The sequence below is a fragment of the Grus americana genome, chromosome 6 (genome assembly GCF_028858705.1).
Source record: "Grus americana isolate bGruAme1 chromosome 6, bGruAme1.mat, whole genome shotgun sequence".
Classification (NCBI taxonomy): domain Eukaryota; kingdom Metazoa; phylum Chordata; class Aves; order Gruiformes; family Gruidae; genus Grus; species Grus americana.
Genome location: NC_072857.1, coordinates 30,342,048 through 30,369,945, shown reverse-complemented (window position 1 = coordinate 30,369,945; position 27,898 = coordinate 30,342,048). Strand labels below are relative to the sequence as shown.

At 37.3% G+C, this 27,898-nt stretch overlaps 1 protein-coding gene across 3 annotated transcripts; it reads right to left on the bottom strand.

Moving 5' to 3' along the window:
- Positions 1–42: 42 nt before the first annotated feature.
- TRAK2 (trafficking kinesin protein 2) lies at positions 43–27,861 on the bottom strand. Of its 3 annotated transcripts, none has more exons than XM_054829227.1 (17): positions 27,453–27,617; positions 21,425–21,755; positions 20,246–20,440; positions 16,519–16,572; positions 15,651–15,721; positions 14,866–14,982; positions 13,408–13,617; positions 11,462–11,540; positions 9,625–9,755; positions 9,346–9,420; positions 8,523–8,657; positions 7,514–7,593; positions 6,581–6,784; positions 6,146–6,444; positions 5,094–5,372; positions 4,771–4,870; positions 43–4,167 (listed from the first exon to the last, which is right to left on the bottom strand). In XM_054829227.1, exons 2-17 carry the CDS (start codon positions 21,459–21,461, stop codon positions 3,489–3,491), a joined length of 2,745 nt encoding a protein of 914 aa, XP_054685202.1. In that variant the 5' UTR covers positions 21,462–21,755; positions 27,453–27,617; the 3' UTR covers positions 43–3,488. The 3 variants fall into 3 exon arrangements, with proteins under 3 accessions (XP_054685202.1, XP_054685201.1, XP_054685203.1); XM_054829226.1 differs by having other exon boundaries at positions 8,520–8,657; positions 27,453–27,615; XM_054829228.1 differs by lacking the exon at positions 16,519–16,572 and having other exon boundaries at positions 8,520–8,657; positions 27,453–27,861.
- Positions 27,862–27,898: the final 37 nt, after the last annotated feature.

The window sequence follows — 27,898 nt, the reverse complement described above, 5'->3', positions numbered from 1 at the left end:
GAAGATGACTTCTGGAACAAACCACACAAGATGACCAATATACTGAAAAATGGCATGTTATACATATTTATTATCAAATTTACATTCCACTACGAAACAACAGTAAGTGCAAAAAGCAGATGGAAAAAATACTATGAAATTCCCAGACTGTTCAAACATTGTGTGTAATCCCCTTGTGTAACAGCGAAATGAGGCCCAAACCCAATATTCTCCATCCCTCTCTGCTGCTGTTTGACTCCAGTAGACTTTTAACTTTGACCACAGGTATTTTGAGGATGCAGGTATCACTGAGTTTACCAAAAACAGTGAAACTAGAAAGCTACACATTTGTGCTTGGTTTAAGCCAATCTGAATAGAAGTAAATACTACAAGAATTTCCTTCTGTCTCTTGAAACTTTAACAAGCATGGTAAGTTCCTTCTTTCTAGCATCTATTTTTTGTCTCAAACCTGCAAGATAACAGAACCTTTCTGCAATGTAAGTCTCCATTCCTTCTAGTTCTACCTCCTGCTCAACCAAATCACACCTGTGCAGGATCTCAGCTATCTTAGTCATGCAAGTTGGTTTTCTCTCTTACAGGAGGCAACAGAACCCAAATCAGTTCCTAAAATGACAGCAACTTTTAGTATGTTCTCTGAAACATGTATGTTACTCAGAAAAGTTTATCTTCTAGGTTTAGGCACAAAATAGTAAATTTGGAAGGAGTACCAATTTTCCCTGTTGCTGCAAGCTAGGCATACATATACAAGATGCACGTGACCGTCCAAGGGTATAAGCGCGTGACAGAATTTCAACCACACTGCACCACAGCCATTGACCAACCAGATAAACACACAAACACAATGGTATACAGATTCTTCCATTTTCTTCTTGCCTTGTGTGAAGTATCTGATGATACATCATCCTACAGAAAACAAACCAACCAACCAACCTCTCAACATATCCATAGTATTGTTTGAACTGAATGAGTTTATACTGTTGGGCTATGGAATATGGAAGCGTCCCAAACAGAAATATGCATTTAATTAATGTGCTTCTAGATTAATTTTAAATGAAACCTGGTCTGCCAAAGGAATTCTGATTTAGCTGATTTGCTGGTTCTGCTGCTAACGCACAGAATGATCCATTGGCTGGAGTTATCTAATGAAGCTAGTTAGAAACACTGTAATACCTTCAAAAAATCTACCTGTAACTTACATGTATTCCTATAATAAACACACATAAAATGGACATACTTTTGACATACTGTACACTTCTCTGTTGATACCAAACTGTCTAATCTTCTGTTAACTCATTCCTGTTGTTTCCCTAGAAGTTGCACAGACAGCACACAAACCTGTCTTAGTTCACTGGAGAGCAAAATTACCTCCTCCCACTCCTTTCACTCTTACCTTATTTAGCTAGGCAAGACCCCATGCACAGCTAAGTACATACAAACATAAATACTTACATGAAGAAATTAAATATTTTTATTTAAAAAACAAAATTAACCCGTATATAGTATTTTAAATAAAATTCACCTTTGATAAGTGTAAGATTTTTGCTTAGAGAGCAAAAGGCAACTGCAGGAGTTCCTGAATATTTCTGTGCGCTGCTGACAGACAAGTTTCTGCTAAGAATCCCTGTGCAATTTTGAAGTGGTTACTCCTTTTCCTTTTACAAAAAAAAGACTGTTATATTAAAGAGTCATCACAAGATCTATAGAATGGCAAAAGCAGAAAGGCCACATTACAAATTTCCTACAAACCAGGCTAAGAAGCTTTCCTTTCCCGCCCTACTCCACTCAACCCTGCAGCAACAAGGGTGCTGACTATGGTGGATGTGCCCGATGGCAAATGCAAATCAGTGTAATTATACTGATGCTTCACACCACACACCCAGACAGATACCAGCTATGTCCCATGTATACTGTAACAAGCAAGGTAAACTTTGACTGTTTTATCTAATTGTGTGGAAACTAAACTTTAAAATAATTTTAAAATGTTGATAGGTACAGTGAAAAATTACAAAATGATTAAGAACCTGTTTCCATTCAGGTCACTAGCAAAGACCCATTCCTCTGAGGAATTCTGGGTAAACTTTTTTTCTTCTTTAAGTTACACTATAAATCTATTGTAGATTATTCAGTTATGACTAGAACCTTGGACAGGAAGGAATCAAAAAAGCAGCATGGGCAATAATATTTTGCTGATTACCACTCAGAAATCAGATTTCTAAAATGGACTTCTCTTTTGAGATGGAAAGCCTGTCTCACCTTTGTTCAGAATCAGGTTCAGGACCACTCTCCATCATTAAAACACAGGATTTCACTGTAGACAAAACTCATTTATGTTCATTAAAATACTACAAAGAACAATAGTTTTCATCTTCCTGTTTCTGAATACAGACTGGTAAATTTTGCTCTTAATTGTTTTAAACAAAATCCTGCCTAAAAGCAGAAGTAAGTGAATGAAAGGCCTGAAGTTTACTGCAGAACTCTCAAATATACAGAATGTCTACCTGTCAAGAAAAGACTCAGTTTACCGAACTTCCGACACTTGTCTTGTAGTAAATGCTCTCCACTTATGTCAAATACAAAGAAACCCTGAATCAAGCACCTAGGTTTTATTTCCTTTTGCAACATTGAAATGTGCCTGAGATTTTTAATTTTTTTTTTTGTATGTGCAAAAATACCCTCATTTAAAAAGATGCACAGCACACTTTGGAAAGATTTCTTAGCTTGAAGTTTTCACCCAAATACATACTTTTCTGCCTCAATTCTTATTCATTGCACCTTCCTCTGTGTGCTTCAGAAGCTCTGGAAAGACATTAACTTCTGTTAATACCGCACTAGCACAATTGCGCTCTTCCAAAATATAAATCCTGACCACCAGTTTCTATTCTATCACAGAAGTATTGTTTTCTTACATATAATTAAAAAGTTCTCCCCCCTGTTTCTCAAAGTGGGGAGGAGTTCAAAAGAGTACAGTTTCTGAAAAGGAAAATACAAGAATAATTAAAAAAAAATCCCAAGTTTTCATATTTGCTTGTTACAGAGAGGAACTTGGACCAATAATGCTGGTCAGACTGACTGTTGATTTAGTATTATATTTAAATGATACAGTCTGACTGCTAACAACTAGTAAAATACTATGGTTATATGATGGAAAAAATAGAACAGCACCTGCAAGACAATTCTACATGTACAGTTTAAAAGGTTAAAATACTGAGAATGTCTACAATGGTATTTTATTTTTGCTTAAGACAGATGCTGAACGGGGTCTCAATACTAAGCTTTGGTTTCTTCTTTCTTATCTTCCACAGAAGCTTTCTTCCTCAAACCCAAGCAATGTTCTTTTTCTCCTTGATCCCAACACTTCTCTCTCCCATATCTTTAACATGCACGTGCCTTCTCCAACTCTTCTGTAACACACCTAATGATGCCTGTACTGGATGTTCATCCCTTATGTATTATTAACTATGCCAGAAGTCGGTAATTTTTCAGACCAGTCAGTCCTCCTTTAGGATATCCATTTTTGATGACTGTGTGCAAACTGGAGCTCCCAATGCTCCGATCATGGCTGGAAGACTCTGGTTTCTTCTCAGTCCTGCCATTAAGTTGCTACCTGCATTTAAAAACACAGCAGAACCCTGCCTCTGCAAGCTGACCTCTGGGCCCTGATTCTTCCTGTGGTCCTGTTTCTCAGGGGGCTTGATCACCCTGGCAATACCCAGCCTCTTCAGCCTGTCCACTAGGTTCATCTTCAGCTGGCCTACATCTGGAGCATGACGGGAGGGCTTTAGGCCATACATTTCTTGCAAGAATGTTTCTGCTGGTCGAGAAGCCAGGAAATTTTCTGAGTGATGTGCTCGAGGCTCAAACGGTGGAGGGGAAGGACAAGGTGAACGCAAGGGAGAATTTGGTGGAGTAGAAGGAATAAGGAGAGTTCGAGGGGGCTGTAGCAAAGGCAGTTTTTCTAATACAGGGCTATCATAAACCTTGGCAGAGATGCCTCGTTCTTGCAAAAGTTTAGCCAGACTGCTTGTGCTGCTGAAGGTAGTAGTTGAATCTCTTCTGTTGGTGAGAAATTCTCCAATACTAAGGCTGTAAGACACAGCTGGAGTGCTCACTACTGCATTTCCAATACTGCTGACAGTATTTCCAAGTGAAAATGGGGCACCCATGGAGCTGAAATAAAACAAAAATGAAAGAGAGAAGATGTACACATCAGACATCTTTACACCTGCTCTGCTCTGTATTTGCCTTTCAGTATACAGAAGGCTCGAGAAAGTAAACTATTGCTATTAGCTGTGACAGTTTCAGCTTTAGTACATTCAGAATTATTGTCCTGCAAAACATTCAGAAAACACTACATTGACAGAGAGGTTTTGGTGTAAGTATCAATGAATTTACCTTCTGTGGTCACCTGTACTGTGTTAGATAGAATATCAACATACATGTCCAGTAATAACTTAGTTTAAAAAAAATGACACAATTGGGAAAAAAAATCTGGTAGTATCAATTATTATTTTTTTTTAATAGGTATACAATACAAGGCATTTGCTATTTAAGAGTATAAATGTACTTCCTTTAAGTTACCCTAATCTATTTTAACTCTCACTGTAGAGAATTTCAAGTTTCCACTTTGTAATTACAACTTATTTGCATGAGTAACATCCTATGTGTAGCCTAGCTGCCTTGGTATTTTTAAAACTGGTCCACATATCAGAAGCCAGGAAGCAACTGTTTAATCCTATGCAGCAACTCTTAGCATGTCAGCAGTCATCATACCTGGGAGTAACTTGAGTGACATCAGATGGGTGAAGGATCCTACAGGTAGTAAAGGTAAACGTGGAATTTGTGGAAGACAGACACTTCCCTGGATTCGGGGCTGCAACATGGAGAATTTACATCCATTGAGGGTAAAAATAAAGACAGGTAAGGACTAATCAAAGCAAAGGTTAAGACAACGTTACTGTCACTGCTTTTTTTTTTTTGGATAAAGAATAAAGACGGCAAACACAGCACTGTTGCAAGGCCAAATACTTTCCAAGGAGAAAAAGACACTGAAAAAAAAAAAAAGAAGAGGAAAAAACACTACCCATGCTTCTTACCGGTGAGTGGTACTGCTGCTGAACTAATAGGTGGCAGGAAAATCCCTGCCACTGGCTTTGCTACTGTACACTTCCTTTCCTCCAGGAAGGACTGTTGCACTTGAAAAGTTATACCTCCTTCACCTTCTTCCTCATCATCCTCCTCCAAGTCAGAGATGTGGTACACCGTATCATCAGACAGAGGGGTAAAACCTTTTGTGACAACACCTGGTCTTGGGTCAAGAATGGTGCCTAGGTTGGGTCGAGCAAGCTGCTGCCAGTGAAACAGAGTCTGAGATCCTGGTGTGACAAAAGAGAAGAGTCTCACAGAGCCGTTACCTACTATTATATTGAGTTACAAGAATTCATGATCAAAACAATTCCAGCCAACTGTTGCCAACACTGTGACACACATGGCACACTGGGATGGCAATGCCAAGAAAAAGCCTAGCACCATATAAGAAAGCCAAGTAGAAAGTGATACTGATGAGCTAGTTGGCATGTAGCCTACTAAATACTACTATTTCTTCTTACTGCATTACCATACCTAGCTATACACACACCAACACTGATTTAGTTAGCAAATTAATGTAAAATCCTTTTCTGCTGATGAGAGAAGGAAGATCTTCCTGGACCTGTTGAAGCAAGTCCAGAGGAGGGCCACAAAGATGATCAGAGGGCTGGAGCACCTCTCCTATGAGGACAGGCTGAGAGAGTTGGGGTTGATTAGCCTGGAGAACAGAAGGCTCCAGGGAGACCTTACAGCAGCCTTCCAGTTCCTAAAGGGGGCCTACAAGAAAGCTGGAGAGGGACTGTTTACAAGGGCATGGAGTGATAGGACAAGGGGTAATGGCTTTAATTCTTCACTGTGAAAGTGGTGAGACATTGGAACAGGTTGCCCAGAGAAGTTGTGGATGCCCCATCGCTGGAAGTGTTCAAGGCCAGGTTGGATGGGGCTTTGAGCAACCTGGTCTAGTAGAGGGTGTCCCTGCCCATGGCAAGGGGGTTGGAACTAAATGATCTTGAAGGTCTCTTCCAACCCAAACCATTCTATGGTTGTATGATCCTCTTACCTTCAATGGGTTTGACAATTTGCAATTTTTCTGGTAGGAGGACACGGAGATTACTAGAGCTGGCAGAGAGATCAGTGAATTCTGAGTTTGTACCCAGGGAAAAACAGCTTTCTGTTGGTGTACTACAGCCACTAGCCCCTTCTTTCTGCTCAGCCAGCAAATGCATTTTTCGCTCCCATTCCTCCTCAAAGAACTGCTTCTCACTCAGGTAGTTCTGACGACGGAGGGAGAGCCTGTGCAGAGCTGTGACTAAGTCATTGTCTCCAGGGGTTCCCGGCTGGCCAGTATGATGAGTGTCTCTGTAAGAAACATCGAAGCATAATAGATATGAAGACCATTAAATTAACTGTTTCTCTCTTACACAGCAGAGGTCCAGTCTGGATTTAGTTTTGGATCAGTTAGTTTAGAAAGAAGGTAACAGGCTGTGTCACCTACTTCAAATTCTTCTCAGAGCTGCTCCTCTGGGTCATCCATGTGTGGCTCTCCAATTGGTGTACACCAGACTGGAAGGGTTTTGCTGTCATAACAACGCTTGACCGATTAGATCCAGGGATTGGCAGTGGGGCAGGAAAGGAAGATGAGCGGCCACGAGTGACATTAGCAACCCTGACAGTGTCAAATACTCGTTTCTGTTGACCCCTGTATAAAAGACAAGCAAACAAATGTGGTTTTCAGAAGCATTTTGAAAAAGATATAATAAAGAAAAAGCTCTGAACAACAGACTTTCAAAAGTCTGCAGAGACCTGACTTTTAAATCTAAAAAAAGATTTAAGCCCAGAAAAACAGTATTGCCTAAGACACTCATCTTTTCAGGAGTGCTGCTCTACTACATACCAGAATTAACACTTACTTCTACCTGAAAGACCTGAACCTCTATTGATAACCACTTGAGAACACTCAGGAGCATACATTTTATTTATTTATTAAATATATGCTCGTGAAAGCATATACAAAACTCACTACCTCTTGCTTAGAAGTAAAGGCTCCAGGTCTTCAGGGCTTTGAAAACTGTTATCAGTCTTTCAGCTATAATTTCATTTGCTGGAGAATTTTTCTTTAAGTGTTAAAAGGGATAAAACTAGTGCTGTACATCAGAGAATTTGCATCAGAAATCTCACAAATTAAAGAATGAAGTAACATCCTTTTAGCAAATTCCCAACTTCCTTATAGAATCAAATAAGAATCGTAGGTTTCAAAGTTGGAAAGATTACAAAATACTACAAAGCTTTTTTCATCAAGTTACGTAGAAAAAACTTACTATAGAGGGAACGTTCACATTTATAGATTTCCAGAAATCAGTTTTGCCTTACTGAATACAAGCATATGGAAAAAAATATTGAAATAGCACACAGAGATCTGAAAACATACTTTTGCTTTGAGAAAACAGATTCATCACGCTGATTCAATTCCTTCCGCATTGTCCCTTCAATTTCTGCTGCAAGGGAATCCTACAGAAAAACGTAAACCGAAGAGTGGACAAATTAGTGACAATTTTAGCAGAAAACATCTCTCAAAAAATACTCATTTGTTTCCCTGGTATCTGTGTGTTTCGGACAAACCCTTCAGTCTCTGAAGGGGAGTTTTCCACCATAACTACACCTATGCATAACCAGTATGGATTCAGTTTTCATTAACAATATCTGCTTTTTCTTGGTACTCTTTATGTTGGCTTCTTAAGCTACAATTGTAAGAGCACTTCTTACAAGGCCAAACACGTACACGAGGGATTCTGTATACACAGAACAATCAACCAAAACTTGAAAAATGCCCAGCACAGGCTGGAAATTTTTGGAGTACATATGTACATCAGAACATACCTGACACTAGTAAGAGGAGGAAAATAAATGCTTTTAAACTTTTTCCATTGGTTTAGTCATCTCTGGCAATTAACCTCAGGTCATGCATTTCTGATGATGCTTACAATCTCACAAGGACATAATCTCACAAGGACATAAAATTACATCATAAACTACATAAAGGAAGAAAAATACTCTTTGAACTCTTGAAAAGATGCTTTGCTTCTTAAAGAAACACTGTCAAGTTGTGAAATTCACATCAACATTGAACAATATACTAGCACAACTGAGCACTAGCTGTAGAACATGCCAATTCCCATATTTAACGGAAAAGGCATATAAAGAAGAAAAATAATTTTAATACCACAACATGGCAAGTGAATGATTAGTTTCCTAATACTTTCAATTCTTTAATGTGTGCACTTTTGAGAATTTTAAGAACATTAGATCAGCTCCTTTGCCCTCTACAAAATAGTTCCTGCTGCAGCTCCTGTAATGGCTGTTTTACTCATATAGTTGTATGCTACTACAGGCCGTATGTGCCAGTAGATGTGTGCCACGCTAGCGGTATTTATTACCACAGGAAACGCTCCACATGATTGGGGGTGGCAGAGACAAGCAATAGAGCTGGCTCTGCTGCGCAGCAACTTCACTTCTTCTTGTGATTCATGCAACATCCCCAGACACTCTGCATTCCGATCTTGCAACTCATGTAGCTGAAAGAGAAAAGAGGACACCACATGATACCAGTAAGCTTCAGAGAAAAGACAGAATGAAACTAACTCCTACAGAAACTTATACCGACTGATTTAACACCAGTATTTTTCCAACTGTTAAGCTTCAGAGAAAAGACAGAATGAAACTGAATTAACTCCTACAGAAACATATATCGACTGATTTAACACTAATATTTTTCCAACTGTACGGCACATGTCAACATCTGGAATGGACAATGGCCAGCATAGTACCTGCACCGATTTTAGTGGTGAAGCATGAAGTCCAAATTAAGACTCAAAAGAGGAAAAAGTATGATAAAATCCAAAGGAAAATACATCGAAAAACTCTGCAAATACATCAACTGCTGATGCACAAAGAGAACTTCCTTAAAATCTAATAAGCTACAGTATTGTTGATCTAATCAGTTACATTCACAGTAAACCACTCTTTTTCTCATAACTACTAAGAATAGTAAGACCTCCCTACTTGGAATACCTTCCTTGTCTTTCATATTCCTGTGAACGACTAAAATAATTATTCCTCCAATCATATGACTCCAACCACAACGAAAAATGAAAAGCCCTACATATTTAAAAAGCAATAGTTCCCATTCTCTCTTAGTTTTCTTTCTCTTGTATTCTATTCTAAACATTTATCTAAATGTGTATGTATAGAAGCCTTAAGTACCTCTGCTGTCAGTTGTCTCTGAGCATCTTTGGAAGCTTGTAAGTGAAGTTTCAGCTCTTCCTTTTCAATCACATGCTGAAAGCACAAAAAGGTGCTCATCATTTTCTCAGCCAATTTCCCCCGAGACAGTTGATCCTCTGCCATACTTTCCTGAAACAGCCACTCTCTTGCAGTGTAAACCACCAGCTTGCAAGTCAATTTTTACCTGCTGTAAGCACTGGTGCACACGCACATGCACACACATCTGCGTGCATACACTCTTATGCAGTATTCACTTACCTCTTTGAGTTTATGTTGCAGATCAACAATCTGAGACAAGAGGGATGAGATCTCTTCCTGGTAGCGAACTAATTCCTCACTCTTCTCTGACAACTCCTCTGTTATTCTGGAAATTTGAGCATTTGTTTGCCCTACAAAACATAAAAGGAATTTAGTAGAGAGCTTTTCCCAACACATGATAAAAAACCAACCCAAACCCAAAACCTAGAAAAGATCACTGAAAGTCAACAACAATCTGCAAAATGACCAATACTGTTAGGAAATCAATTCATAGTACTTAAGAGTAGGTGCCTTAGAACATCCATAAGGGAAAGATAAAGAGAAATGATGGGGAGGAGAAGAGAGTTAACTTCAAATGCAGGTGTTACATATTAAAAGCTAAGAATGCAGAACCTGAAATATGTATCACAGGTATATGAAATGACCATAATGAAATCCAAGGTAAGCTGCAATAAACAATTTCAAATGACATACTGGCTCTCATGACCAAGGCCAGACTTGGAATATGCTGAAGAAGCCAGGCTCTGGATTGATCTTGTTATTAACTACCATTCTCTGTAAGCAAAGGCATTTTGTCAGACCTTGTCAAGCATAACATAGACCCACTGCATACAATTTCCAGTTTCTTTTTTCCTTTGAGCAAGCACTGCATCAAGTGAGATGACAAAGCACTTCAAAAAGCCAAAATATTTTTATGTAGTTAGTATTGTTTGTATACTTGCTCTGAAGCCATAGCGAAGTCATAATAAACTCTGATCAATCTTGCATAAAGGTCACAAATTTAGTTGTTATTGTACCTCACAGATTTACTGCAGAACAAGGTCCTGTGCATGGGCCTGTGGACGTTTAAGCTCACAGTCAGATACCTTTTTCCTGAAGACACAAATTTTAAAGCTGCAGACTAGATATCCTTTGGAAGTGGATTCCTTCTGTGAGTCCAAATTACCTAGCATGCATATATGTGCTATAGAATTGGACAAAACCGAACTCACAGGCATCCTTATTGAAGGAAAATAGGAGAGCTTATATGAAATAACTTCTATTTCCAAAAGATACACATTTTCTCAGAGGGAACGGAGTAAATTAACAACCAATTATGTATCAATTTTATGGTCATCTGGAAGAATCAAGCAGCAACCCAGTCTTCTTTATGGTGGTTGTATAGGAAAAAAAAAATCTTAAAATATTAGCTTAAGGTTATTATGCAAAGGAAGTAGCACACATCAAATGACTACAGATAAAAAAACTGTACCACCAGGTTATACTATCACCGCACACACAAAAAGATTGTTCCTTATTGTTTCAGAATACTTAATGTCCATTTGTTTAAGAGTAGCTGTAATTCTTTGGAAATAAGTAGTCCCCAAAGCAAATATGGACACCTGTTCTAGACAAATTAAAACACTTGCCATTTTAAATGCTTTATTTTTAAAAGATATATTATGAATCAAACTAATGTGTTCATAGATATATAGTACTTTAGAATGAGCATTTAAGAGTCTACGCACTGATACATTTCAGTGTCAAGTATGCTGAATACTCTATTCAAGAAGTACATTTTGCTGATTTTCCAGCGTCTGTAGACTTTAGGAGGTTTACAGATATTAGATTTTGTATTCATTTTCTCTCTCTAAACACAGTACACATACCTGAAGATGAATGACAGAGTGAAACTTGACGAAATACAGGAACAATTTTGCACTTGGGTAAAGAGTAAGACTTGAATAATTGGCATAAATTACTGAAACTCGTATTTTGATTCAGGTATAACTAAGGTGTAGGCACTAGGTATTTCAAATACCATTTTGCCATTGCAAGATACAGCCTGGATACTCACGGAGCTCTTTGACACAGTCATTGACCAGCTGTTGTTCCTTCTCTTCATATGTAATGGTTTCCGTCTTCAGATGGCAAGCCTTCAAGAAAATTATTGGTATTCCAATTTCAGTTTATCTATACATACATTAACGTTATAAATTTTTATTTCTGAAATTCTTGGAATGGAAGAGTCTCCCCTCTATCTATCTTTATAATTTCTGTGCATCTGGCCATACTTCCTAACCATTTTTTCCACCGTAACCTGTTTCCCTGAATTGTATAGGTCTTTTGAGTGGCAGACAACCAGATACATGAACAAAACCTGATCTCTCACCTCTAATATAAAATTGTTGCAAAAATGTGTAATTTGGTAGGGAAAGTAAACCAACACAGTAATCAAACGTAAGCAACTGAATTTGCTTCAAAACTGCTTAAGGCAAAGAAATCTTGAAAACTGAATGATGTTAGCCAAATGTTTTACAGCACTGAAAAGCTCTCAGTAGAACAGCTTTTCTCCATACTCCCCAACTAGTCTATTTAGACTGTAAATTTTCTGGACCAGAGACCAAGTATTACAACAGGTCTAAACAACATTGAGCATGCTAGATTCCCACTTTCACTTCAATTGTGAGGATGATAATATTAAACTTTGCACAGATAAGTCTTCTATATTCAGAACTGTTTGCCAGTAAGTGACTCAGCATAAAACTTAGTAAATGTGTTTAAAGATTACCCAAACAAGTAGAAGTACAGCTACATGAGTGCAGGCAAACATGCTTCTTTACATAATGCTGTCACAAGAAAATATTAAAAAAAACCCAAATATAGGCTCGATATGATTGAGGCTATTTCAAGTCAGTGAAGGTTATGTTGTATCACAGAATGATAGCAGTCTATTTTCAACTCCATTTTTTCACACTGAAGCAGATTAAATTAAATCCCTGGTCTGTAAAGTTCTGTAATCATATACGATGTTAGGAGCATAATACAAGCAGTCTGATCTTCTCTTTTTTTCCTCCTACAGCACTACTAAACTATCCATTTGGTATTAGGGAGTTTTAGGAAGGATATGCATCTCGGGCTAAATATTTTGAAGACAAAACAAGGGGAAGAGTATATTTAGTTCACGTTAAAGGAATCTAGTTTCTGTTCTACTGCTGTAACAAGCTTATATTGGGAAAGACTCACGTAAGAAACAAAACAAAAACCACACACAAAATAACCCCCCCCACCTTTCTTACAAGCAACACCCCCCTTTTCTTAAAAACAACAAAAGAACTCACTTCTAACCAATCTCCTATTTTACAAGTTCCACTCTCCACCTCCAAAGAGGAGACACCGCATCTGTAGATTCCAACTGCTGTTGGTTCCATGACTTTTATAGCCATTATTTTGTCTAGCCATTTATCCTTGTAAAGACACAGTGCCTGTATTCATGTTTTATACACAAGAGACCAACTAAAATACAGAGACTAATCACACAGTCAAAACTAAGCGTGTTTTTAAAAGAATTTGCGTAGAAACTTATTAACCCTTAATATTGAACGCAGGCTGACAAAAATGTAATGGCAACACAATGGAATTCCCAAAATACTACTACTAATTGCAGCCAGATTTACATCAAAACAGGTCTCACAAGCTTGAGGGCCTGATGGGTCCAAGTACTTTTGCTGGGTGCTTACATACGTTCCCATATTCCTTCATATACCATGAAGGCATTAAAGAAGGACTACTAGAGTACTCTGGAGATAATGAGGACTAGTGAAGAAAACAGAAGGATATGGGGAGTGGAGGCAAAGTGTATGATTTGAGGTATGATTTGTATATGGCGATACATAATAGTCATAGTCTTCAAGAGAAACCCAGATGCTGGATTTTTTTTAACCATCCTGATTCATTATTCCATTCTGTGATTCTGTGATTTCATATCCAGCATATATGGTATACACTGTAAGTCGGATATACCTTTGATCGGAGAGCAAGGTTCTCCTCTTCCAGCTCTCTGAGTTTATCTTGCAAGACATCCAGCTGCAACAGATCATGTGATACATTGAAAGACTCATTGAAACGAAGTGGTGTGGAACAGCTGGAATCTGTTTCACTCTCCTCAGAAGCAATCGAAACAATCCGAAGCAGGTCATCCTTCTTTGACAGTTCATGCTGCAGCTGGTTAACCTATGACAAAAGAAGATCACCAGCTCATGAAATATACTTTAGCTATACAATGTATATATACAGTGTATTATTTATGCAGCCTCTTGGAATATCATTGCTCCAGTCTAAAATGAGATTAAAAAATAGCTCACACATCATGATCCATTTATTTATATTTGCACAGGAGATTAAACCTCTATTTATTTTATAGGAAGTTCACAAAATCATTATTTTAACACTGTAAGGGAGACTGAAAATTCAAGATAACACAAGAATGGACAACAGAACCTACTTTTTTAATGGTTTACTTCAAAATAATTTTTCAGCTGCTTTGATACATGTTTACATTTTAACATGCTAACTGTCGTTCTGATTATGACCATTTTTCTGAACTGTAACTTCCTGGAGAAAAGGACTGATAGACATCTATTTACAGGTATAGACTGGTACCCTCAGCCTATACATTAAGTGAACTGTAGGACAAATAAAAACGAGAAGAGAGACAGATCTCACTTAGATAAATTCTATTTTGCATATCTGAATTTTTATATGAATACATACATTTATGCTGTCCTACAGCTAATTGTGAGTACATTTTTATTACCAGCATATTGTTTTATACAAGCAGCTGAATCCATTTCACTGTAACTTAGACTACATCTGTTGACCCCAGGGTTAAAAACCTGGGATACTTTACTGTTTGTCAACTATTTAATTCTTTTTAAGAAAGAAAAAGAAAAGATTAGATCAATAATCTGTGCTTAAAGAAAGAAATTAAGATCTTGAGCAGAATTCATTTTTCATTACATTTTATTACACTACATTTATTTATTCATCCATTCAATTATTTCTTCTTAGTGTAAGCACATCATTAAGCCAGCTCATTTTCTGGCTGTTTCCTCACCTGTGAAGTTGTTATGTAGCAGGTCATGTCAGCTAACAACTACTTGTTTTGACTTAGATTATTAGATTCTTAGTTTAACGGCGGGATATCAGCCTGATATTGTTAAAAACACTTTGAAAATGCAATCCTGCTAGAGATATATCACAATAACACCTAATATTCTCATAATTTCTCAATAATTACAACATGCAGTCTTCATAGTCAATTCTTGGACTGAGAAAGCTGATTGAACAATTGAACAATTAGGAGAATGACATCTGAGTACACTTCTGTAGTTTGAGAGCAGCAATCACCTGCTTTCACAATGAAATTAACTTATTTCTATTAATCTATTAATTAAGGAAAAAAAAAAAAAGATGACTCACTCGATCTAGAGTTTGTCCTAACTGTTCTTCTAGTGCTTCATTCTGTTCCATCAACAGATGGTTTCGCTTAAGGAGGGCTTGTCCAATTCGAGCTGCCAGTTCCAGGTCCCGATCTTTCTGCTCACAAAATAAGAATAAATGTCTACTTTTGATCAGATAAGGTTTAAATTCAGAGCAGTTTTAGATTTTCCTAGCTACTACTAATGCATCACCACTCTGAGATCCCCCTTCACTCTCAAATGGATCAACATTGTTAGAACAATGATTAATGCTTCATCATTTGGATGCAGAACACATCCATAACTATGCTTCTTGATATAGCACATTCTCTGCCACAGTCATGTGCACTAACAGGGGGAGGGGAAGGCACCAAACCTGAGGACAGTTTCTGGTTTTTGTGCTGAGTAATGGAGCGTTGTATGGGATCCGTTGAATCATACAAAGAAGCCACAATACTTAGGCCTGTGGTCTTTCAAGTGACACTTTCTCCAGAACAGACTACTTAATTTGAATAGTGATGAGATGGTAGAAGCAAAGGAGCAACAGGAAAGCAGAAGAAAGGTGTTTCTTTCTTACACCTCACTGGGTCCCTGGGTGCCCAAAGTTTTGCTAAATTTTGTTTCTGAGACAGTGCAACCCAATGGGCAGCTTATTACCTGTTTATTAACTGTTTGATAAGCAGCTCTTCAAGATAACTGAACCAAAATTTTCAGTAGCTAAATAAAACCCTTCCTCAAATACATGTCCTCAAATATATTAACATAGCATTACAGAGACAAGCATACCTCAGCTAACAGATGTTTGACCATGTCAGCATCACTGTAGGTTTTCTGCTCCACATTATCTGTGCCAATAACTGAGAAGAGAGAAACATACTTACTGAAGTAGCTTAAGTACAAGATGACTGCTGGGAAGGGAGTGACCTAAAACTCAGAAGACGTTGTTTATATACAAATACAGTTCCAGTTGATGAAACTAGCGGAAACTATAAAAAGACATCTTCAGAAATACGAAACAACACTCATTTGGGAGACTGATACAATGAGTTATTGAACATTTACAGCTTTCATCAATATTGGCTAAAACTTGACGTGCTCGCTCATCCTTCAGATTTAGAAAACGGAGAAAAATCTCTTGAGATCAACTTTTTAAATACAGCTAAGCTATTAAATCATCCAGCCTGCTGGGGAGAGAGGAAAGAGTATATTGGAGCATATCCAAATATAGCTGAACACACCTGCAGAATTTACCCTTGAGGCAAAATTCCCATTAGTGTGTGAGACAGCTATACACAGGAAGTATGGAGTCCCCAGAGACAAGACATGAGAACATATCTAAATGCTTGATCATCTTACAAAGAATTAATTTCAGTTAAAAAGAAATGGGATGACATACACCTGCAATTTAGAAGTAGCAGTACATCCTATCTTACTGATTGAGTGACTTTGAATTTTGAAGAGTTTGTAAAACTATTAAAAAACTGAACAAGTAGGATTTGAAAAACAGGACTGGGTCAAGAAGAAACAAAGCATGAAGAATTTGTGACAAATCTGAACTCTGAACAAAACACAGTGCTAAAACACAAAGCACTGGTCTGCTCTAGGTCTTATCCTGAGAAATAGAAGATGCTAGTAAAGAAGAAGTCTCAATTACCTTGAGCAAATTTGTGAGATCCAGCCAAGGAGGAGGAAGGAAGTTCAATAAGAGCTAGAGTGACAGAAAAGAAATGATAGGGGGGGAAGGAAAGAACAAAGAGGAGACAGAATTAAAATGCAAGGGAATAGGTGATTTATTTGCATGCATCCACCACCACCAAAACATAAATGCAGGTATAAACACACTTTTTACACTATTAAAACTTTCTTAGTGCTTTTAAAGAACCATTTAAATACAATTCCCTTCAGAAGCAGAATTAGGCATCTCACTTGCAGGAGATGGATATTTGTGCAACACAAATTTGCTATTTTTGCTTTATGGATCAGGATCATGAAAGTAAAGAAGGCAGCAATATAAATTAACAAATATAGAAGTATCTGCTTCAACTGAAGGTCTAAGTTAACCTGTTTTAATAGTAATTCCATCATCACTGCACTGCAAAATGAGATTACTATGGCTTTGGTCTAAATCTACTTCTAAAGATTTCCTTGACTCTTCTACCTTGTTTAAATCTGATTCATACTCTGAATACATAGCGGTATTGGGTCTCAGGTTTTTTGTTTGTTCTTGTTCAGGATGGCACACTTAGTTATGAGACAACAAAGTGCCAAACTGAAGTGCACGCTAACTTTATTTACATATGTTATATAAGCTATGTATGTCCTTTACATACATAATGTCCATAATTAACCTTTTAAAACATAACACTCAGGCTATGCCAGGAACAAAAACAAGTTGCAGTTTAGTATAGAAAGAAACTTTCTTGCAGTCTTGAAAGAGAGAAGAACAGAAAGAACAATATAGTAGAAAAGGGTTTATTGATTGAACTGTTTCTCAGAGATTAACAGAAAAATAAATCAAACTAACAAATCAAATGCTTATTATCAAGTAGATCAGTAGTTATAAAAACCCAACACATGCTGTCCAAGTATTTAGGAGCTTTGAACTTACAGAAGCGTCATTTACTAATTGTATTTCTAAGCAAAGCAAAAATAGAAACTCTTCACAAAATTTGAAGTACATCTCTATCAGTAGGATAACTGACCATGGGAGGTCATTTTTATTGTACCACTTGGTTGCTGATACTGGTTGCCAAGAGGGGACTACAAACTCATCTGGCTTACTAGTATTTGGAAAATTCACTGCACATACATAAGTAAGTTTAAGCCATTAGAGGCAGAATATTATAGCCAGTTCTCCTGTGGTAACTGTTCCCACCAGGTGATTTCAAGTTAAAAGTTTCTATCCAGTGCTCAGTCACCTTAATAAAGATTTACACTAATTACATATGAGGTTATTCAGGTAGGTAGGTTCCTAAAATCAAAAGTGAATATATTTACTCTGATAAATGAAATCACAGAACTAACAGCTTTGAAACTTAGCTCTATACAACTTTTGTTATTTTCTCACAGTACAGGATCAAAATTATACATAGTTTTTTATAATTCTCTCTTGTGAACACACCCATGGGTAATCTCTCCTCACTCACCTTGCCAAGTGAAAGCTGCAAGCAGCTCTTCATTTTGGTTAATATTCTTGTTATGTTGTGCCATGTCTCTTTATTCACACATACAAAGTAGTTCTAAAGGCAGGCGTAACTCAGGGCTTCTTATGGTACCACAGTTGAAGCAGAAGCTATTCTTCAACCTCACTGAAAACACTGCCAGTGGGAACTCAACTGGTCATTGGAAAAACCTTCTAATAGGCAGCAGGAGCCATAAAAAGAGGAGGAGCTCAAGTGCAATAACTGTTTTGTTTTTTTCCCTTGGATGTCAACTCACTCAAACCATGAGTTTAGCACTCTCTTTAGGAAAGTTGTATGTTTCCATACTTACATAGGGAGGGGGAGATATAAACACAAAAACCTCAGGTTACACTTCAAGAGTATGATTGTCACATTTATTCCAATTCCAGTCAACAGAAAGAAAAGATACAAATTTCACCTAACAAGCTATTCAGCAATGATTATAACTAGATCTTGATTTGTATTTGTATTTGTCTGGGCCCTTCCCAGTATCTCCCCGAAATTTACTCAAAAAAGCTAATATGATGACTACATTCAATCTCTTTGGACAATTTCTAGAAGAAACATAATCCGTATTTATCTTGAGTTTATATGACTCAGTAGTTCCAACAGTGTTCTTAAATGATAGAATTAGTTTTATATATTATGTCTAACAGTTATCTTTTAATGTCAGTCATTGTTACAGTTCATTTTTGAGAATGTCAAGAAAACATCTACGGCAACTGTTCAAAAAACTCTCACGAACAGTTTACTAGTTTCACAGCACATTTTCTATAGTTAAAAAGAATTTCTCACAGGGTGAAAGAGGGAGACATCACTTTCTGTAGTACCTGGACAACCAAATAATACATGACCGCCTTCATTAAAACATTATTGATAAAGCCCTCCCTCTCACTGGAATTTGGAAATGCAGGCTCACACTGACTGAAGGTCCTTCTCTCAGAGCTCTGTGCTTCATCACACTGGAACTGCAGGTGTTGACCAGAGAGCATCAGCGGTGTCATGTTTGATGTAAAGTTCCTTCCAGCACTGACAGACTCTGATCCCATCTCTTTATAATTAAAACTCAGAGGCAAGTACACACCCTACTGACTACACAACTGCTTCCAGTGAACTAAAAATTGTTCACTCAACTAAAAAATCATTTATGCTTGCAATATTACTATCAGAAACAGACTGAGCAATAAATATTAAGTGGCTTTCCAAATACCTTCCACAGTTAAAAAGAGTTCCAAGCCTGCAAGTTCAGCTGATAACAAGATTGCTTTAAATTGTTGAGTACTGCATTCTTAGGAGGTAATATTTCACTTTCACTTACTCATTTGCTATACACCCTGGGTGGAGGCCTAAAGTACAAATAACAACAACAAAAAAAATCCTCTTTCATCAGTGGCACGTACAAGGAAGAAGTAATCATTACAGATTGTATATAAATACCAAGTTCACTCTCCCAAGTGGTTTGTTCCAATAGTTCCAATGTATGGAGGAAACAGGGACTTCCCCATTTCTCTAAAGCAATTACAATGCATTCTCCTCTCTTCACATGAAAACACTTGAAACTATAGGCAAGTAAATATTCAGTTATTTTGGCAGCCTTCTATATATTTGATTTTTAATATATTAAAGGTTTTTTCATGTGATGAGAAGTTGTTCGTTTTCTCCCTTATGATCTGCTAGGTTTATGGATAAGTTACTTCGTATTTTCAAAACTGGAAGGCAGTGATGAACACCGATCTAGCACCCACCTATCTGGCTTTCACACTTTTTCTATCTCCAGAAGAAACCATTAACAGTATTTCAAAAGCAACATTGACACAACATATCAGGGCAAACATCATCAAAAGAACCACAGCATCATGAATGTTCCTGAAAATAGAGCTGCTGCATACTCCTTACCTCTCATATTACATCTAATCTAGCGCAATTCTAGGTTCCTGCTTCTTTTTCACTATCACATGTTCCCACTCTTATTTCGATGTGAAATCTAATGATCATGCAGCCATGGGATGTGCTAGGTCAGCCCTTAGAATTGCAGTGCTGAACTACAAGCGCTTCCCTTGAATTCAGCTTTTTCTTCCACCAGTCCAAAGTTTTCCAGATTCAAACGCTTTATAATATAAATAACATTGATTTCATATTTACAGTTTTCTCTTCAATAAATGGAAAAAAAAAAAAAATCCTAGGCCCAGATATACTCACTCATGTAACGGAAAGGCTCCTCATCATGAACTGGAGAAGTGATTTCAGGAAGATGGCCATGGCAGGCAGGGGACTGCATCCAGTCTTGGTTTTCATACAGATACAGAGAGTCCACTCGTAACTTGTAATCTGGCAGCTGTTCTTCTAGCATGCTCACCAACTCTACCTCAGGAAGGTCCTCACTGGAGCAGACATCTGAAAGTGAGTAAATGCCAATAATAGCACATTGCTATTACATATGACATATATTTAATATTGCTGCTGTTGTATACATTCTTTATACTATAAAATACTTTATAAACCTTCAGTAGATTTGAAAAGAGTTATTCTGCAGTGGACAAATTACTAGAATACTTATTGAATCAATACTTGATTTACATTGTAATATTTTTAAGTTCCTCATCCCCTAACTGACTCCATAACTTCCTGGAAAGCTGGTCTAGCCATGATTCCCTCTGACTTCTTAAACATGATGTACATAATGAGTTTCAATTTCTATCTTTTCCTGTTCACTGAACTAAAACACAGACCTACATTTTACCGGCTATTGATTTTGTAAGGTTTCATTGGCTTTAGCATAGTTATACTTCCCTTTTCTGAAAGAAATTCACATTTTTCTTGTCCTCCTGTTCCTCCTTTTGTTCAGTAATGAGCACAGATGTAAATAATCTTAAAGTAACTAAAAATCAATTGAATACTGCCTTTAAATCAGGAAATAAATAGAAAATTCCATTATCATCCATATAGAATCATGCTCTGGGAAACAGGATACTCAAAATCCTGGAAAGGAAGTTTAGCTCTTCCTGTGTTGTTCCACCCCCCTTAATTTCTTGACAATTATTGCACAAAAAAGAAACATTAATTCTAAGTTGCTAAAATACTGCATGTCAAAGGTATACAGTGATTATCTTTCCAACATTTCCACTAAAGATGAAGACTATCTTCAGTATCTTTCAATGGAAAAAATGCCAAAGTTGATTATTGACACCGAGAATTTTACAAACAACATTTTACAGTGGAAGCTGATTTTACAAGCTAGTTAAGAGCACTCACTGTTTTTTTTCATTTGCAGTATCAGATAAACAATACAAGGAATGTGAAACTTAAGGCTGCTTTCAGGTTGGTGTTCTATCATGTTAGATATATTCAGGATTTCTAACAGTTAATTCTTCAACTTACCAGACACACTCTCCAAGCCCCTGTGATCAAAATTCATGAGTCCTTTCTTCACAGTTCACTTCTTCAGAAATAACATTCTGTAGTCAGATTATGCACTGTCCTTTTATTGCTTTGGTAGATGGCTTTGGTTTAGAGACAGAATAATTGAGAGCCATCAAGCCACCAAGACACCAACAAATCTGGCATCAACTCAGTTCTGTAGACTGGTTCATACTGCAGATCTACTGCCATCTTAGGGCATGCTTAGTTCACCTGGGCTGCTACTGATCAGTAGAACTATCTGTAGGATATTTCATGTAAGCATTCATGAGCTTCTGGGCTCAGCCATCATCTAGACACAAAACAAAGAGATTAACAAAGTTTAACAGATCTCACTCTTTCAAACAAGATAGGTAAATTAATGTGACTTCATCTCTTTCGGCCTGAATTTCCTCCCTCTACTATCATTTAACACACACAAAAAAGTAAACAAACATTTTAATACCCAATTTATACACTACATGCTACATGTAAAATGTAGCATTAAAAGTATGTCTTTTCTCTGCAGACATAACCTCTCACCTTCAGCACTGACTTTGTCAATTAGTTGTCTATACCATTCCTCCTCTTCCATATAATATTTAGTGTATGACAGGTTCATTCACTAATATGAGGCATTTCCCTTTTACTCTAAAGGACAGCAGCGCCAACTAAACAGAAATTTTCCTCAGGCTACTACATTTATTTGAAGTGATGGATTTCAAAACTATCATTCTTAGCATTTTGATTGTTAAAAAAAGTTTTATAGGACTGTTTGCTTTAATCTCTTCCCCTTTAGAAGTCTGTTAATTAAAAGTTGGATCTATCAGAAGTCTACTTCATGGATCATGACAAAATTTGTATTTCCTCTTCAGTAGGGATTCAATTAAACCAGAAATGAAACTACTATGACTGAGATAATTTATCAGAATAGTTTAATGAAGTAAAAATTCTGCTGTTCCCTTGCCAAGACTGATCAATCATCTTCCCTGTAAAATAAGAGAGTAGTCCTAGATGACAGAAAAATATAAAATGAAAGACAACAAAAGTCTCCTTTTCCCTTCCTCCTACATTCAGTAAACACAAAATTCTCTTGAAATCTTACATTAATTTCAAATTTGCTCTTAACGGTTTTCCTAAGATCTCCCATCACCAAGCACAATAATCACAGGTTTGTCTTGCTGTCTGTAGCAACCTCTCATTTGACACGATCAAAATGGACAGTGCAGGAGCTTTTTAAAGAAAGCCTAGAGCCTGCCAGTTCATCTGCTTGTAGACTTTGGCAGGAGATCAAAAAAGAACTATCTTCCATTAAGGTCAGCTCAAACTTGTGAGCAGTATTTTCTTGCTTGGTCATTTATTTCTTCATATATGTACTTTATTTACTGGGTTTAATTATTATCCATATTAGACACTTATTAAAAACAGTAAGATTGAGATTTCAGAAACATTTGCTATCTGAATATATAGCTGCTTCTAACACTAGATTGTGATTTTTTTCAAGAGACTGTTTTTTTTAAATGGATTGCTGAAAAGCATTAACTACACACACAATTCTATTTCCTCTCAAGATTGGATTTAATCTCTCTTCTAAGTAGTGGAAAGCAGAAACACTATTTGTTGCGGGTCAGTCTCAGGTCAGCCAAAAAGGGGAAAACATAGAAAAAGAAAAAAATCATTTAGCTCAAAGTTTTCTAGAGCATCAGGCCAACATCATGCTATTGAATTGAAAGGGCAACCTCATTTGTAAAACCTTTCAGAAGTTTGCTAGATAAGCAGACACCATAAAAGTTAATGCTTACATTTCCAATGCTTCTCATTGCTTTGGTTTAGTGTGCCATGGGGCGACTTCTCTGGAAATTCAACCAGCTAACGCATTGTGCAGTACCACCCTGAAAGTGACTCCATGACCCTTTTACTTTGCAGCTATAAAACTATTTCCTAAGGGCAGAATCCTTCTGCAAGTTACAACTATAATTAAATACATTTGGATAAAACCCATAAAATTTACAACATGGCTTTAAAATACATAACCGTGCTATAAAAAGACAGTCTAGAAAGTAACATTAAGTTGTTAAATCATGCAGAAAGACATGTCCAAAACAGAAGCCAGAAAACTTTCTCAGGTATTATTTTTAATCTTTATTTATAAATATTATTTTCACTGTCAATTTACTATATTCATTCTACACAGATGTACTTATCAGTTTTGTCCCCCTATTCCCTCATACACCACTTTCCCATTGATGTTTGAGTCTTTTACAAACAGGTTAATTGAACGTGGGAAAGCAAGGAGAAGTCAAATACTGGAGAACAGCCTAAACACAGGAGTGGTGCTCTCAGGAGGCTTTCTTCAAGGAAGCCTCAAGAGAAATGGAAATATCAAACACCATTTTATATACATACATATCTATTTCAATCTGTGTATTCCTGTGCTCTCTAAATTAAATTTTACTCCATGATGTGTGTTTCACATTTCAACTATTGTGTGACTTGAAATAGCAAGCTAAAACAGGAGTACCTACAGCACACTTAAGAAAAAGACTCCTTTTACAAGTGAGAACTTGAGAACTACCCCTAGGCATTCTGCATCTGCCCCACAGAATCCAAGTCACGCTGAGGTTTGCTAGATCATTTGTGCACGGAAAATGGAAAAGAAACTCAAAAAGAAAGGCAATGCTGGAGCCCAGTCACATTAAAAAGTGTGAAGGGCTATCACTTTATGACCCAAGTAAAAATCTTATTGTTCACCAGTGTTATACCAAGACCTGACAAAACTCCCAAGGAAAATTGTACAAAAATTAAAGCATAACCAACAAAAAAATAAGAAGGGTTGGAAAAACATGCTAAAAGCATTATGAGAAATACAAATCAATTGTCTACTAAATGGTAAGATGTCATAGCGTATAGGTTAAAAAAAGAAAAACTAAAAGAATAGGAACCACATATTCCATTAAAGCACTGATATTTCAACGCATGATTTGATTTTAGTAGCAGAGACAAAAATGAGTTCTCCTGACCACATGACAGATTTTATTAAATTTTCCTTCAATGAGTCAGATATGTCAAGAAAAACTTGCAAAAGCAATATTGAATAAAGCCTTAGAAAAGTTGAAATAGCTATAAAATATTAAAAATTATTGTCTTCTCTTTGTAACTACTACTTTAAACAATTCGAGATGGATGCAAAAAAAACAGTTGTGCCATCTTATTTCAGAATGTAATTCTGAAGACATTCTACCACTGGAAAACTCGAATTCAAATGTGAATTATCAGAAAGGTGAGATGAGTTGCTTTTACAACTGGAAATCATAGACAAAAAAAGTATGTGTTAATTTCTTTGTGCACAAGAAGTCAAAAACATACCCAAAATACTGGCATTTATTTTATCCAAATTCAAACATAAATATCCTGTTATTCCTGCTGTTTTCCATTTGTTGAGAGCAACTGACTCCTCACAAGCACTTGGAAAGACTAAACTAGATCTGCTCCTCTGTACAATTACAGGATGCATCAGGCCACAACTAACATAAACAAAATTTCAACAACAAAGAAGATTCCAACTTGACTAAGAGAGAAGGCAACATCCATTTTCCAAAAGGAAGCCAAGTGAATGAATCAATTATTCTGGGATGCCAAATTTTACTGCTATGTAAATATGCAATTAAAAAACCAATAATTTTGTATCAAGCCATTAACACAGTACTTTTTTCATTACTAAAATTGGAATGGTGTCAAGCCAGCTATAAACATATTTTGCATTTCAAGGTTAATGAAACAGTTCTATTCTTATAGCAAACATGACGACACTGAATTGCTGCCAAAACATTCCTGGACTAGTGCTCAGAGGCCAAGTTCTTCAACACTATATAGTATGAGACGAAGGACAAAGGCCTATACATTGAGAAACAAATTTATGTGAACACGAACTTAGTCTATCACAATTAACACTTGCAGTGTGCCTAACACCTGTTATTTTCAGACACTGCTATCACTACGGAAACCTATTTAGTGCTTGTGCTTCTCTTATGTAAGGAAAAAAATCATTTAAAAGAGTATACCAACACAATCCTTATAACAAGTGTAATGATCATAAGCAAACCTGCAACAGATCTTCAACCTTAAATAGTATGGTATAAGAAAGGAACTGTAAGAAAACAAAACAAAAACACAATACCACCACCACCACCACTCATCTCCTAGATTGTTTTTAACTCAGGATAGGGGCAAGGCTTCGGAGGGGAAGCTGGAAAATGCCTCTTAGAAGACAATATCATGAAGCTGGGCACAATGGTTCCCTCATCCTTTTTATCCTGAGTTACAACAAGCCAGACTCACTTTTTCTCCTTGTCAGTCATTTATAATAATCCCTATTCTCCATAGGTGGCAAAACTACCTTTTAAGTATATGTATACATGCTTTATGTGTAGGTATGCACACATTGTGTTGAATACTACAGTTTTAATTGAAGTCTAACTCAATCTGAAACCATGAATGCTACCTACATGAAATACACATATCAAGTTTTATAATTTCCTAATTCTTTTCCATAAATGCACAATCATAACATTACTAGGTTTACACATTATTTCTTGTAGGTTTTCTTTTTTCAGAAGAAAAAAAGTCTACCTGCAAGAACTAATGTGTACATGTAGTAACATTATGATCACAGGGGAACCAATCTCCTTTTTCAGAGAAAAAAAAAGAACTGTCGCGAATTGAGTATTTGTTGGTTAGAGAGCACAAAAATGTGATACATGCTCTTGAGGCAAGTGCTGTGCTGATATTTCATTATAAAGATTGTTAGAGGCTTCTTTGTAAATTGAAGCTTGTTTCCTATAAAGTGTACTTGAAGTTAACTTAAATAACATTGAAGTTACCTGAAATCACTAATGATTTCAGTTGATGCATAACAGAATTCACCCAGAGAAGTGGTTTAAGTTTCTTGATATATAGCCCAGCTAGTGTTCAGCATTTTAACTTACAATTGTGTATTTATCAGAATAAACCAGACTGATCTATATGACCCAGTCACCAGAGTATCACTAGCAATCTAATTAGATAAAAGGATCTGTCATCTCTTTTGTAACCATCTCCATGAAAATGCTATTTTTGTGTCTTCTGGGAAAACTAATCAATGAATAACGTTTATCCTTCCTGAAAAACAGCCCTCCTACTGCACAATATTCATCCCAGCAAGCCCTCTATTAGTGGCAAACCACCATCAGAAAAGTCTGCGATTTTCCAACACTCCACTCTCTAAGTCACGTTTTCAGATACTCATAACAGAAATTTGATAAACAGATACAGTTCTAATAGACAACGCCATCACTAGAGAGGTATTGGAAACTTTTTTTTCCATTTAGCTTCACTGTTAGAAGTGTAATTAAAAAAGTCTACCTATTTTCACTCAGAAATACATCTTTTGAAAGGTAACAAGTATCTGAAAGCAAATCTAAAATTGACTATGTTGCCTTATAATGTTGTGTCAAAAGTTATTTACTAATATATTAAGTATTTGCATTAGACTCTCACAATTGGTCAACAGTAACTCTGAAACACAACCAAAAAATAAGTTGAAGATTGCATTAAAAAAATAAAAATACCAGGATGCAACTCCACATAGCACTTTTTCACTAGGATGGTTGCAGAATAAAACACATTTACTGACAAATACTCTCACTATAGTTTAATCAGCTGATCAAAATGTAACAACATGATTAAAAAGTTGACAGAAGCCAAAATCTCTTTGCCCTCAAATCCGTATGTAACCAGGCCCACAACTAAAATGCCATCAAGCTTTGCCTTCTAAGAGCACTGACATGAAACTCCAAGGAGAGGCAATACGATTATGAGTACTTCCAACGCAGGAAGGAACTCTCGAGCACACTGAAGGTCACACCAGCCCCCACACCTGCAGTCACAGCCACCATTCGCAGCCAGCCTAGCATTTGACTGCAATCTAACCACGTATATTGAACGGATAAAGCTTAACATAGTATCTACCTACATTACCACCGTGAAAAAGAGTCCTGGCAGCTGCAACACAAGAAAAGAGCAGGAATTCTTTATTTGCCTCCCCTCCCCGGAGAGTATGCCGCACGGGACAGCACAGCTTCCCCAGGGCCGGCCGGCCGGCCCAGGACACTGCCTCACGCTCAGACCCCGCGTTCCTACGCCAACCAACCGCATGGAAGCCGCCGCATGCCCGCCGCGGCCCGCTGTACCTCGGCAGCCTGCGCCAGGCACAGCGGGTGCCCCAGGACAGCTTAGGACGTGCCACGGTTCAGCGGGGAACAGCCCCAAGGGACAGGGGAAGGAGGACGCGGCCCTGAAGGGGTTAAGCGAAGAGGCAAAGAGGAGAGAGCTCGCTAAATTGCCCCTGAGGCGACAGAGCCGCCCCGAATAGCAGCCGAGAAGCTCTTACCCGCCCCGCACTTCCTCCGGCACTCCTCC

Coding starts and splice junctions, on each gene's coding strand:
- TRAK2 (XM_054829226.1), bottom strand. CDS start 21,461: ATGAATTTTGATCACAGGGGCTTGGAGAGTGTGTCTG. Junction 20,441..21,424: donor GGGCTTGGAGAGTGTGTCTG/GTAAGTTGAAGA, acceptor ACTCACTTTCAG/ATGTCTGCTCCAGTGAGGAC. Junction 9,421..9,624: donor TGCAACATAAACTCAAAGAG/GTAAGTGAATAC, acceptor TTGTGCTTTCAG/CATGTGATTGAAAAGGAAGA.